Source organism: Ranitomeya imitator, chromosome 1, assembly GCF_032444005.1.
Source record: "Ranitomeya imitator isolate aRanImi1 chromosome 1, aRanImi1.pri, whole genome shotgun sequence".
In the NCBI taxonomy this organism is placed as follows: Eukaryota; Metazoa; Chordata; class Amphibia; order Anura; family Dendrobatidae; genus Ranitomeya; species Ranitomeya imitator.
The window spans coordinates 426609003-426621276 of NC_091282.1; the positions used below are offsets into that span (position 1 = coordinate 426609003).

The 12274-nt window shown below is 42.9% G+C and overlaps 1 protein-coding gene across 1 annotated transcript; it reads left to right on the forward strand.

The window, feature by feature from the left end:
* The first annotated feature begins 6125 nt into the window (after window positions 1–6125).
* On the forward strand, window positions 6126–9242 carry LOC138670450 (uncharacterized). Its single transcript, XM_069757855.1, has 6 exons — window positions 6126–6634; window positions 6714–6788; window positions 7058–7250; window positions 7422–7584; window positions 8344–8817; window positions 9179–9242. The coding sequence occupies exons 1-6, from the start codon at window positions 6425–6427 to the stop codon at window positions 9240–9242; spliced, it is 1179 nt and encodes a 392-aa protein (XP_069613956.1). The 5' UTR covers window positions 6126–6424.
* Window positions 9243–12274: the final 3032 nt, after the last annotated feature.

A 12274-nucleotide genomic window follows, 5' to 3' on the forward strand; every position in this document is an offset into this window, starting at 1 on the left:
GTTGTTAAGCCTTTGACGGATTTGACTAAGAAGGGTGCTGATGTTGCTGATTGGTCTCCTGCGGCTGTGGAGGCCTTTCAGGAACTTAAACGCCGGTTTTCTTCTGCTCCTGTGTTGCGTCAGCCTGATGTTTCGCTTCCTTACCAAGTTGAGGTTGATGCTTCCGAGATTGGAGCGGGGGCGGTTTTGTCATAGAGAAGCTCCGATTGCTCGGTGATGAAGCCATGTGCGTTCTTTTCTAGAAAATTTTCGCCCGCTGAGCGGAATTATGATGTGGGTAATCGGGAACTTTTGGCCATGAAGTGGGCATTTGAGGAGTGGCGTCATTGGCTGGAGGGTGCTAGACATCGTGTGGTGGTCTTGACTGATCACAAAAATCTGATTTACCTTGAGTCTGCCAGGCGTCTGAATCCTAGACAGGCTCGTTGGTCACTGTTTTTCTCTCGTTTCAATTTTGTGGTTTCATACCTGCCAGGTTCAAAGAATGTGAAGGCGGATGCTCTTTCTAGGAGTTTTGTGCCTGACTCCCCTGGAAATTCTGAGCCCACTGGTATCCTTAGGGATGGGGTGATTTTGTCGGCCGTCTTCCCAGACTTGCGACGTGCTTTGCAGGAGTTTCAGGCGGGTAAACCTGATCGTTGTCCGCCTGAGAGACTGTTTGTTCCGGATAGTTGGACCAGTAGAGTCATCTCCGAGGTCCATTCTTCTGCGTTGGCATGTCATCCTGGAATATTTGGTACTAGAGACTTGGTGGCCAGGTCTTTTTGGTGGCCTTCCTTGTCGAGGGATGTGCGTTCTTTTGTGCAGTCTTGTGAGGTTTGTGCTCGGGCTAAGCCTTGCTGTTCTCGAGCCAGTGGATTGTTGTCATCTTTGCCTATCCCGAAGAGGCCTTGGACGCACATTTCCATGGACTTTATTTCGGATCTCCCTGTCTCTCAAAAAATGTCCGTCATCTGGGTTGTGTGTGACCGCTTTTCTAAAATGGTTCATCTTGTACCCTTGCCTAAGTTGCCTTCCTCCTCTGAGTTGGTCCCTCTGTTTTTCCAGAACGTGGTTCGTTTGCATGGGATTCCGGAGAACATCGTTTCTGACAGGGGATCCCAGTTTGTGTCTAGATTTTGCCGGACGTTCTGTGCTAAGATGGGCATTGATTTGTCCTTTTCGTCTGCATTCCACCCTCAGACGAATGGCCAGACGGAGCGAACTAATCAGACCTTGGAAACTTATTTGAGGTGTTTTGTTTCTGCTGATCAGGATGACTGGGTTACCTTTTTGCCGCTGGCCGAGTTTGCCCTTAATAATCGGGCTAGTTCTGCTACCTTGGTTTCTCCTTTCTTTTGTAATTCGGGGTTTCATCCTCGTTTTTCCTCTGGTCAGGTGGAGCCTTCTGATTGTCCTGGAGTGGACATGGTGGTGGATAGGTTGCATCAGATTTGGAGTCATGTGGTGGACAATTTGAAGTTGTCCCAGGAGAAGGCTCAGCAGTTTGCTAATCGCCATCGCCGCGTGGGTCCTCGACTTCGTGTTGGGGACTTGGTGTGGTTGTCTTCTCGTTTTGTTCCTATGAAGGTCTCTTCTCCTAAGTTCAAGCCTCGGTTCATCGGTCCTTATAGCATCTTGGAAATTCTTAACCCTGTGTCGTTTCGTTTGGATCTCCCGGCATCGTTTGCTATTCATAATGTGTTCCATCGGTCGTTGTTGCGGAGGTATGAGGTACCTGTTGTTCCTTCGCTTGAGCCTCCTGCTCCGATGCTGGTGGAGGGAGAATTGGAGTATGTTGTGGAGAAGATCTTGGATTCTCGTGTTTCCAGACGGAAACTCCAATATTTGGTCAAGTGGAAGGGTTATGGTCAGGAGGATAATTCTTGGGTGGTTGCCTCTGATGTTCATGCTGATGATTTGGTCCGCGCTTTTCATAGGGCTCATCCTGGTCGCCCTGGTGGTTCTCGTGAGGGTTCGGTGACCCCTCCTCAAGGGGGGGGTACTGTTGTGAGTTCTGTTTTTGGGCTCCCTCTGGTGGTTACTGATGGTACTGGATGATTTGTGTTCTGCTGTCTCTGGTGTCCACCTGTTCTATTAGGATTTGGGAGTTTCCTATTTAACCGGGCTTTCTTGTCATTTCCCCGCCGGCTATCAAGGTTATCAGAGTGTTTTGTTACCTCAGCTTCTGGCTTCAGTAATCTTCAGGACAAGCTAAGTTTTTGTTTTTCTTGTTCCACGTTTTGCTTTATTTTTGTCTTGTCCAGCTTGCATATAATTGTTTCTTTGCTGCTGGTTGCTCTAGCGGGCTGTAATTGCTCCTCATGTTCCATGAGTTGGAACATGAGTTCAAGTAATTACAGGATGGTTTTTTGAAGGGTTTTTTGCTGACTGCGCAGTTTACTTTTGTATCCTCTGCTATCTAGTTTTAGCGGGCCTCATTTTGCTGAATCTGTTTTCATACTGTGTATGTGCCTTCCTCTCATTTCACCGTCATTATATGTGGGGGGCTGCTATTTCTGTGGGGTATTTCTCTGGAGGCAAGAGAGGTCTGTGTTTCTTCTAATAGGGGAAGTTAGCTCTTCGGCTGGTGCGAGATGTCTAGGATCAACGTAGGCACGTTCCCCGGCTATTGTTATTTGTGTGTTCAGGTTTAGGGTCGCGGTCAGCTCAGGTTCCATCACCCTAGAGCTCGTTGGTGCTTGTCCTTTTGTGATTCTCTGCCATTGAAATCATGACAGAGGGGCCAAGTGCCAGAATAGGCGCATCTTCCAGATGTGCCTTTTCTGGGGTGGTTGGGGGCAGATGTTTTTAGCCAGGGGGGGCCAATAACCGTGGACCCTCTCCAGGCTATTTATATCTGCCCTCAGTCACTGGCTTTACTACTCTGGCGGAGAAAATTGCGCGGGAGCCCACGCCAATTTTTTCCGCCATTTAACCCTTTAATTTAATAGCTAGAACGGCCAAATTTTGCACATACACACTACTAACATTAGTAGTGTGGAATATGCAAAAAAAAAGGTGATATGACATGGTTTACTGTATGTAAACCAGGTCTCATATCATGTCGGGTTTTAGGAAGGAGATAGCAAAAGCCGGCAATTGAATTACTGGCTTTAAAGCTCTCTAGCGCTGTATGAAGTAATAATATATATACATATATGTGTCTACTGACATATATATATATATATATATATAGACAGTATATATGTTTTTTTTTTTTTACACATGGATCCCTTGTATAGCCGTATGTTGGTTTTGCAAGCCTACGAGAAAAACACGCAGTACGGATGCCATACGGATTACATACGGAGGATGCCATACACAAAAAACGCTGAAACACCCTGCCTACGGAGGAGCTACGGACCCCTATTTTGGGGACTTTTCAGCGTATTACGGCTGTAATATACGGACCGTATTGTCTTACGCTGAGTGTGACTCCAGCCTTAGGATGCAGATAATTTTGGAATTGATGATTGTTCAGTACTAGCAATGCCACTGTAAAGGCCACAATTCAACATTTTTGCTTTAAGACAATTTCCTTTTTTGTCTGCTGGCAGGCATTAGTTGTTTTTGGTGACAAACTCTTCTAAATGGTACAAGCAATTCATGAATTTGGCAGAAAGTAAACATTTTTTATTTTTTGCAGTTTTGGACTGTTTTTCAAACTTGTTGGCTTCAGATGTTTCAAATATTGCAAAATAACACAAACAATGTGCCAAAATACTTGCATACTCAAAAATGAACTGGGTGAGACTAGACCGGAGTTGTGCCAAATTTTGTGTCTCTTTAAAAAGTTACAATTAATGATTCAGACGAAAGCATCTGGAATTTCTACATTTTTCCCACAAAGCTGAAAGCAACAACAACAAAAAAAACAGACAAACACAAAAAAAGGATCAGATAGAATATTGAATTTTGTGCAAACAAAAAAACATATAAAACTAGTCAAAAATAGGTGCAAATACAATGATGAATTGTTTTCTTAGTCTTGTGAGTAAAGATTCAGTTAGACCTGTGTTTTCATAATTTAAATCTCTGCTTTTCTGGGATTTTAGGTCCAGTGGGAGGTTCTATCAGTGACTGACATCTTTCTTTGCATAAGATTGCATATAGAGATAGCTTTCAATCACTGATAGGACTGCCCCGTGGACCAAAAATCTTTAAAACAGCAGAGGATTAAATGATGAAGACAGAGGTTATATTGAGTAATTTCTAACAAAACTACAGTGGTGTGAAAAAGTATTTTTCCCATCCTGATTTTTCTTTCTTTTGCATGTTTGTCACCCTTAAATGTTCCACACCCTGTAAAATGGGTGTGGTATGTATTACTCTCCAATTTGGCAACTTAAACAGTTCATAAACTCTTAATTGTCCTGCACAGTTACTGTATATGTCTAATTTTCAGATATTTGGTTAAGCAGAAAATTCCCCATGACTGATAACAATGATGCACTAATAATTGCCAATTGCCGTCAGTCTTCCAAATGTGATAACAGCACAGGGTAAAGTTGTGGGGAGTACAGTTGCAAAACTGTACAATTAAAACAGATGCAATATGTTATTTTTTTTTATTTTTTTCCATTTTTTGGCTTAAATTTACCCTCAGTGTTGTCAAAAATTATGTAACACTAAAAAGCTACCTTGCAAAGTAGGTACTGGTATGGAAAGGAATATGTGGCAAAAAACAGCAGTATTGTTGTGGCTTCTAACGTTGGTAAATTGGATTAGTAAAACAGTTATTCAAAACTTTAACATTGATAGCATTTTTTAATTATGTATAATTTTTTGGTTTAAATTCTAACCACGCCTTTACAAAAATATATCAGCAGTAATTTTTGACAAGTACAATTGCTAAATTGGAAGTATAAAACAGGTATGGAAAAATTGAAATGTGTTTTTTTTAAATATTAAAAAAATAATAGCTCACGGTCTACACCTAGGTGACCTTTCGCAGATCCATTGAAGTGACACCAGAAGGGTACGTTCACATTTGCGGTTTGCGCCGCAGCGTCGCCGCCGCAACAAAACGCATGCGTCGTGCGGCCCTATCTTTAACATTGGCGCCGCATGGGGCCGCATGTGCATGCGTTGTGTTGCGTTTTGTTGCGTTTTACGCCGCATGCGGCGTTAGGGCGCACCTGTCTGGGCGCGGCAAACGCAACATGTTGCATTTTTCGGGCAGCGCCGACCTTTTAAAAAACGCATGCGTCGTGTTTGCGTCGTGTTTGCTTCGTCGATGCGCCTTTTTCCCCATTGACTTGTATTGACAACGCAGACGACGCAAGTACTTGCGTCGTGGTGCGTTGTACGACGCATGCGTTTTCCAATAAAAAATGCAAAACATTGTCTAGACTTTGTCTAGACACAAAAAAAACAACCTATATATATAAAGAAAAGAGGGGTTTGCCATTGTCTTTCACAAGTCATCACCGAAGAGAGAATCTGCTTGCCAAACTTGTAAGTATATATTTCTCTTTGCACATTTTGTATTCTGTGTTTTATTTCTTGATTTGTATTTATTTTTGCAATGTTTGGTCTGTGCTATTACGGTTATGGGTTGTTATTGAAAAATTGTTTTTCTGGTTCTGATGTTCTTCTGGGTTTATATGATAGCGTTTATTGTCTTTTGCCTTTTTTTTTTTTTTTTACGTTGGTTTTGGTTTGGTTATGTGTTTTGTTCTTGTGTCATGTGGTTGTTCAATGTATTGATTTTGGCTCATTTTGTCTTGTAAAATTTCTGGTGCATGTTTTTCTGGTTTCTATTGTTGGTGGTAACTGTGTGGCATTTTCTTGGCTCATGTCTTGCTGTGTTTTGGATTATGCTGTTGGCTTTATTTTTTCTTTCCTTGAGTGTATTTTCTTGCTGGTGGGGGGGCAACATTTATGATGTCTTTGTATTGTATAGTTCCGTGCTGCTATGCCATTATAGTTTCAATTGTACTTTCCCTTCATTTTAAAAAATATCGCTGATGTTTTTACGTCGTTTTCCGTATGGCATATATCTTCCTTCATTGACTGATTGCATTGCGAAGTGTGTAGTATAATTTTTATTTGTTTTTATTATTTTTGGTAGTGGCCTTTTTTAAAATTTCATGTGTTTTCTTTTCTATATGGCTATGGTTTATCTTTGGGTTGCTGTATATTTTTACAGCGGTTGTCCTGTAATGTTTATTGCTTGTTATCTAGAATGGTTTTTATTGCCTTTTTTTCATGTCTTTCTGTGGTTAGATGTCACAAGATGGTGTTTTTTTGGATCATGTCTTGTTGCAATTGTAAAGTATGGCGTTCATTATTTTGCTATTTCATTGTACTTTTTGTGCCTGTAATGTTTTTTTTGAAAGTTTTGATATGTAAAAATTTGGACAGAGGTGTCTATTTTTGATTTTTTGTTTGGGTCTATTCTTGTATAGTTTCTTCTATTGATTGTCTTCTCTTGCAATGTATGGCGTTGTGGTGTCGCTTTCTTATTTTTGCATTGTCCTATCAGTCAACAGTCAATTGTGGTTGTTGTATAAATTTTTGGGCCTATTTTATTGTATGTGCCATATTTAGGTTTGGATTTGATTTTTTTTTTTCATTTTTTTCATGCCAGAACAAACGTGCAAGAATGGCAACTGTTTCTGAATCTAGCCAATCGGCGCAGGGGAGTGCGGTGAGTAATTATGTCAATTTGCTTACTATTCGCTGTCATTTGTAGTTTTGAAAATAATTTCTTTATACAATTTTTACAGGCTTCTTCAAGTGAGGGTGAAGGAAGTCAGCGGGAGCAGCGAGGTCAGGGCCAAGGTGTGGCGTCAGGACGGCGAGTGAGTATTTTTTTTAAACAATTTCTAGGGATGCTTTCACTAGGGATGTTTAGTAAGCTTACATTATAACTTTTCAGGGTAGCAAGTATTGGGGGAAGGTAACAAAGGTGAAACTTTCAGAACAAAAACATTCAAAAATACAGGTGTAGAAACCATCAATATACATATATCAAATGACAAAGGATAGGGCCAAGGTACATATCATGACAGGTGCTGGTGGTTGTTAATATTTGCATATTTGTAACCTTTTTGGTTTGTAATTTTTCTAGGTTTCACAACGGGACCAAGGAGTCATTGATGTGGAGCTCCTGATATCCAGCATCCAGGAGCGTGGCCCGTTGTGGGACAGCCGTGACTCCCGGCACATGGACCAGGTGGTGTTGAGGCGTTTGTGGGTAGAGGTGGCAAAGTCGATGTGGGAGGGCTTTGACATTGCTCCTGCCAAGGACAAAGCCAACTTTGGTGAGTATTGCTGATACGCCGTGCAGATACGCTGCTATGACCCACCATCTTTCCAGGATAAACACAACCGTGTGTGATGCAATAAACGCCTAAAGTTTTGCATCGCACACGGTTGTTTTATCCATTTAAAATGCTACATATGTAACCTTTTTTTTTCCTTTGCATTCACAGTTAAAAGGTTGAGGATCAGATGGCGATCCATAAAGGACCGTTTCAATAAGGGGATACGGGCTGAGGAGGAGCGTTCGAAGAGTGGTGCTGCTGCGGCCAAGTCTGTGCCCTACAAATATGCAAAATGTTTACAGTTCTTAAGACCGGTCCTTGGCCGCCGACAGTAAGTATTTTGTTCACAAACCATATTGCACAGCCCCATTACAGTGCCCAGCCACATAGCCTACTGCACAGCCACATAGTACATTGCCCAGCCACGTACATTGTGCATCCACATAGTATATTGGCAGGGAACAATATCGCAGCCACATTGTACACGTTCTAGCCACGTATCCACATAGTATATCTCCCAGGCACATACTGTATTGCCCATCCATGTAGTCAGCGTAACATATTGGCCATCCACGTAAATTTATCTCTATTAAAATGCTATATAGGCCATTAGTTACTTTTTTGGGTTAAGCGTGAGTCCTTGTAGTCCATGACAGGTTAAGTTCTGAGTCAGGGTAGTTCTGATTGCAGGAATAATGATGAAGTCTCGATCACATGATCCTAACGTCATGGTCGTTCCTGCAATGAGATCAGCAAAATCACTGTGTATTTTTTTTTTTTTTTATCTTGACATTAAATTTTCAACTATTTTTGCGCCATAGGCAGCTTCCAGAAAGAGTTTTCGATTCCAAAATTTTTGTTCCCACAGTGGTATGCGGTCAAAAGGCTTTGGCAGCGGGAATGTCCATGATTGTTATCGTCAGCCATAACGGTCAGCTGGCGATAACAATCAGAAATTAATTATTGGCCACACAGACTGTGAGACCGAGGATTTGTATTGTTGTGTAATGTAATGCTATTTTTATTCCAGGAGTTGGCGTATAGGACAGGTTATTCATTGAAGACTAATTTTTTCATTATCTTTTCACAGGACACACAGCAGCACCCTCGAGAGAGCTCGCCCGGCAGAAGCGGCCCTTCATGAATCGCCATCTGACCCATCACAGCCCTCCCACAGCGACAGCAGGCTTGCACCGCCATCTGGAGAACCGGCAGCCGGTACATCAGGTGTTCCCCTGGCCGAGGCCTCTGGCGCACCTTCGTTTGGGTATTCCCGACAGCGCCAGCGGGCCTCGGACAGGCCAGCCATGCCCGAATTTTTGCATTTGAGCACGGTTTTCCAGAACTGTTTCAAGGCGTTGAGCGATAACATGGACACTCGTCTGTCCAATATCGACCGGCGCCTTGAAACAATTGAAACCGAGCTCTCAAATCCGGCAAAACATTTCTTTAGTACCATTGCTAAGGGCATGGTGGAACACCTTACGCTGGAACTACAGATTTCAGTGATGCAGGCCTGCAACACTATCTACATGAGGGCTCTCCAGCAGGCTGGGGTCATGCAGTCAGCGACAATGGCAGTAGTGCCGTCGCTGGCAAGCATGACTCCCACTCCTGCTGGAGAGCCACTCCAGCCACCCCACCGTGGTCCACGTGCCGAGCGACGCCACCACAGGCACCATAACATAGTGCCGCCGACTCCTGCTCCTGCCATGTCTTCATCCTCCCGTAGGCGTCATGCTGGGGGAGCTGCCACCGGACCAAAAAAAAAAAAAAAAGGAAGAGGAAACACACACGGCCACACAGTGAGGCTCTGGCTGCTCCAGTGCAGACACCAACTACGCGTCGGGGCTCTAGCCGCAGAAGGAGCAGCCAGGGCCAACCAAGACAAACAAGGCTTGTGTTGCCTCCTCCCTCCCCTACAGAGGTGGCGGTTTCTTCCCCAGTATACCCTGGGGAGGGTTTGGATCTGCCATCAAGCCTCCTTGATTATCTGACATCATCGTCCTCTTCTCCATCATCCTCCTCTTCGCCATCATCCTCCCCTTCCTCTCCCCATTCCAAAGAAGACAACTACCATTCCCCCCTGGTGGCACAGGTTGAAACCCCCTAAGTTTAATTACCCCTTTTTTTTTCTGTTTTCCCCCAAATAAAAAATTTTGGTTTAAAAAAACACTTTTTGTTATTATTTTTGTTATTATTTTCCTGAATTTATCTCGGCAAGTCACGCCGTGTGCTGTCTACACATATTTTGTGCTTCAAACACCTCATATATGCAATGGCAGACAATATTTTTACAATTTTTTTGGGTGTCTCTCATTGCTGTATGAGGTGTTCACAAACACTAAAGTGTATGAGGTGTTCACACTTAATGCAGCAGCGAAACAGACAATGATGCAGATCACTGCAGCGTCCGCTGATTGGTCCCTGGAGAGCTGTCACAGACAGCTCTCCAGCGAACAACGATGCAGAGGCCCACGTGTAACCAGGGTAAACATCATGTTGCTAAGCGCAGGGCCACGCTTCAGATATTTACCCTGGTTTCAATTGTAAAACATCGCTGTTATCGTTGCTTTTGATGTAAAACACAAAGATACACGTCGATCAGACAAACAAGTATATGTTATGTTATGGTATAAAAATGCTATTTGAATCGGTATAGAATTTTAAAAAATTTTTATTTAACAACATTTTAAAAACAACAGGTTCCAGTTTTTTATAGGAACATTAAATTTGTGAACTATACTTAGATGCAAAATTTGACATATACCCAACCTACCTAAACGGAACATTTATTGCACATTTAACGGAAAATTACTTTATTTTCATATATTTTTAACAGTCACAGTAGAGGTATTATTGGTGTAGTTACAATCAGAAGACAGTTCAAAAGTTACATTACTACACCATTTGATCTTGCCATGACACACGGCCAACATCTGACACAAAATAGGCCGCAAAACGATCCCGCATCTGCGCAATTTCCACACTTGTCCTCAGAGGATGATCATGGTAATCGGGCAATGGGTTGGCTATGGGTTCATCAAGTTCCACATTTAGTCTCTCTTTGGCCATAATGAAATTGTGGAGAACCACACAAGCCTTCACCACCTCATCCACTGTTTCAATTTTAAGATTAATGGCCGATCCCAATATCCGCCATTTGGAAACAAGGATGCCAAAGGCGCACTCCACAGTCCTTCTGGCCCTGGACAGTCTGTAATTGAAAACCCTTTTTATATGGTCCAAGCCCCGACTGGAGTAGGGTTTCAATAGGTTGGCAGACATTTGGAATGCCTCATCCCCAACCACAACAAATGGCATCGCAGGGCCTTCGGTGTGGGGAAGAGGTTGTGGCTGTGGGAAATTAAAATTGTTTCCATATAATTTTTGGCCCATATCCGACTCTTTAAATGTGCGCGAGTCATTTGCACGCCCAAATGCACCAATGTCCACTGCGAGAAAACGGCAGTCCGCACCGGCAATTGCCATGAGAACAGTTGAAAAGTATTTTTTGTAATTGTAGAAAAGGGATCCACTTTTCGCAGGCTTGGTAATCCGAATGTGCTTTCCATCCACTGCGCCAATACAGTTTGGTAAATTACACACTTGCTCGAATTTCTGTGCGTTGGCCTCCCAGATTTCGCTTGTAGGGACAGGTAAAAATTCCTCCCGGAGATTATCCCACAAAGCGCGGCATGTCTCTGCAATAATTCCTGAAAGTGTGGAGACTCCAATCCGGAATTGAAAATGAAGTGATCTCAACGTCTCTCCGGTAGCCAGGAAACTGCCAAGAAGATAAAGAAATTTAGAATAAAGCACATTGTAATTTATAAAAGTACATTGACCATTACAATTAAAAAAAAAAAATAAAATAAAATAAAAAGTAAATACATATCACAGTCATTCAAACAGCAACGTACCGTAGAGTCACCAGCAGCCGTTCCTCTGCGGAAATAGCTCTCCGGAGCTGCATATCCTGCCTGCTAATGGATCCTTCCACCCGACGCAGAAGATAGCGGAAGCTGTCCTGTGACATCCTGGTATATTCAAAATATTTTTCCCGGTTGTCATTCAGTTCGCCAAACAAGCAATGGTATGCTCCACGGCTCTCCCGGACTTCAACTATAGGGTGTATCCAAAAGCGGCGACGAATCCATCTCCGTTTTTCCCTTTCCCTTTCATTAAAACAGGCAACAGCATAGGCATGAGCCAAGGCAAATTCCATCTCCATATCCATGTAGATACTGTTCATGGTTCGCTCCATCATGAATACCAGCAAAATGGGAGGAATTCATCTCTGCCAGGGTATATACACATTTGTATAAACAAACCCTCTTCTAGCCATTGGTGGTTGTGTAGACCCTTTTTTTTGTGGGTGGGGGATGAAGAATGACTCACTGCACTAAAAACGCATGCGTCTTAAAACGCTGCGTTTTTTGGTAAAAACGCAACTGCATTTCAAAAACCCGCTGCGTTTTGCGACGCATGCGTTGAACGCATGCGGCGCAAAACGCTGCGTTGTGCATGCGTTTTGCTGCGTTTTTGTTTGCGTTGTGCGTTGCGGCGACGACGCTGCGGCGCACAACGCAAATGTGAACTTAGACTAACACAGTTCTCTGATTAATTTAAAAGCAATCTAGTTGACTCTCTACCTATTTTGCTGAATCTCCACAAGATTGTTCCAGTCTTTGGCCTATCATCTCTGATATAAAAAATACACTTCAATCCATCAACACTTTAATGATAAATGAGTGGCACAGCCTTCAAGCCCGACATCACATCAATCGTAAAATGCAGGCCTGAAATTTGTAGGTCAGTAAGTTTTTCAGGTACCAAATCTGGACCATCTGCACACTCATTCCCTTTGTGAAAAATCACTCTCTGTCAGCTAATTTCGGCCCCTGCTTTTGACTTAACGTTTAAGTGTCACAGTACATTAAATTACATCATTGCCAGACTTTTCCAGGGCTTACCTTAATGTTTGCACCTCATCCTGATAGCTGGCCAACCTGCATTTT

What these genes read in the sequence shown, in the direction of transcription:
- LOC138670450 (XM_069757855.1), top strand. Translation starts at nt 6,425, where the DNA reads ATGGCGTTGTGGTGTCGCTTTCTTATTTTTGCATTGTCCTATCAGTCA. An exon ending in GTGTGGCGTCAGGACGGCGA is followed by an intron (nt 6,789 to 7,057) that starts GTGAGTATTTTT and finishes TAATTTTTCTAG; the next exon opens with GTTTCACAACGGGACCAAGG. An exon ending in CAAGGACAAAGCCAACTTTG is followed by an intron (nt 7,251 to 7,421) that starts GTGAGTATTGCT and finishes TTGCATTCACAG; the next exon opens with TTAAAAGGTTGAGGATCAGA.